We start from the raw sequence: 661 nt of genomic DNA, 5'->3' as shown, positions 1-661 counted from the left end.
CAAGAAGCGCCGGTCCCTCTTATCCCCCCCCCCCCCCCCCCCTCCCTTCTCCCTCCCGTCACACACCCTTGTGCCTTCTTGCTTTATCTTTCCTCTTCTTTTTGTTATACCTCATGGTAGACGGGTGGCACATTTTTTGTGTACCTCGCTTCTTTCCCCTGTTTCTCTCTCTCTCTCTCTCTCTCTCTCTCTCTCCCATTTTTCCATCCTATACGTGGAACGCGTTCCCGGTTCTGCAGTTAGCCGCGAGCCGTAACGGCCTGCTGGTACTGCTGCTTCTTAATTAATTACAATTAGTTTAATAGAGCCCTGGTGCGCCCCTCCACCGCTAAATTCTTAATTCCTTAAGCACCGCGGCTAAGTACGACTCGTTTATCATTCCCCCGGTGGTTCGTACCCGTGGCAGATGTTCGTGAGGCTCTTCGTGGATGAGAACCTGGATCGCATCGTGCCGATATCGAAGCAGCCCAAGGAGAAGATACAGGCGATCATCGATAGCTGTACGAGACAGTTTCCCGAATTTGCGGAAAGGGCTAGAAAAAGGATCAGGACCTACCTCAAGAGTTGCAGGAGAAATAAACGTGGAAGGGAAGGAGCGCCTTGGGATGCTGTAAGTAGATAATCAATCTGGACCCGTTTCTTTTTTTTTTTTTTTTTTTTT

General features: G+C 49.8%; 1 protein-coding gene across 6 annotated transcripts in view; it reads left to right on the top strand.

Annotated features, from left to right (window-relative positions):
* LOC107263792 (nucleolar protein 4-like) overlaps positions 1-661 on the top strand; it is a 42,440-nt gene that overhangs the window by 32,920 nt on the left and 8,859 nt on the right. For all 6 annotated transcript variants that reach the window (XM_015731368.2, XM_015731366.2, XM_025081154.1 and 3 more), the window contains one exon: positions 407-610. In XM_015731368.2, the coding sequence (XP_015586854.1) occupies positions 407-610 (204 nt within the window). The remainder of the gene's footprint in view (positions 1-406; positions 611-661) is intronic.

The sequence above is a fragment of the Cephus cinctus genome, unplaced genomic scaffold, assembly GCF_000341935.2.
Source record: "Cephus cinctus unplaced genomic scaffold, Ccin1 Ccin1_scaffold0160, whole genome shotgun sequence".
Taxonomy (NCBI): domain Eukaryota; kingdom Metazoa; phylum Arthropoda; class Insecta; order Hymenoptera; family Cephidae; genus Cephus; species Cephus cinctus.
This window is presented reverse-complemented; position numbering and strand designations above follow the sequence as displayed.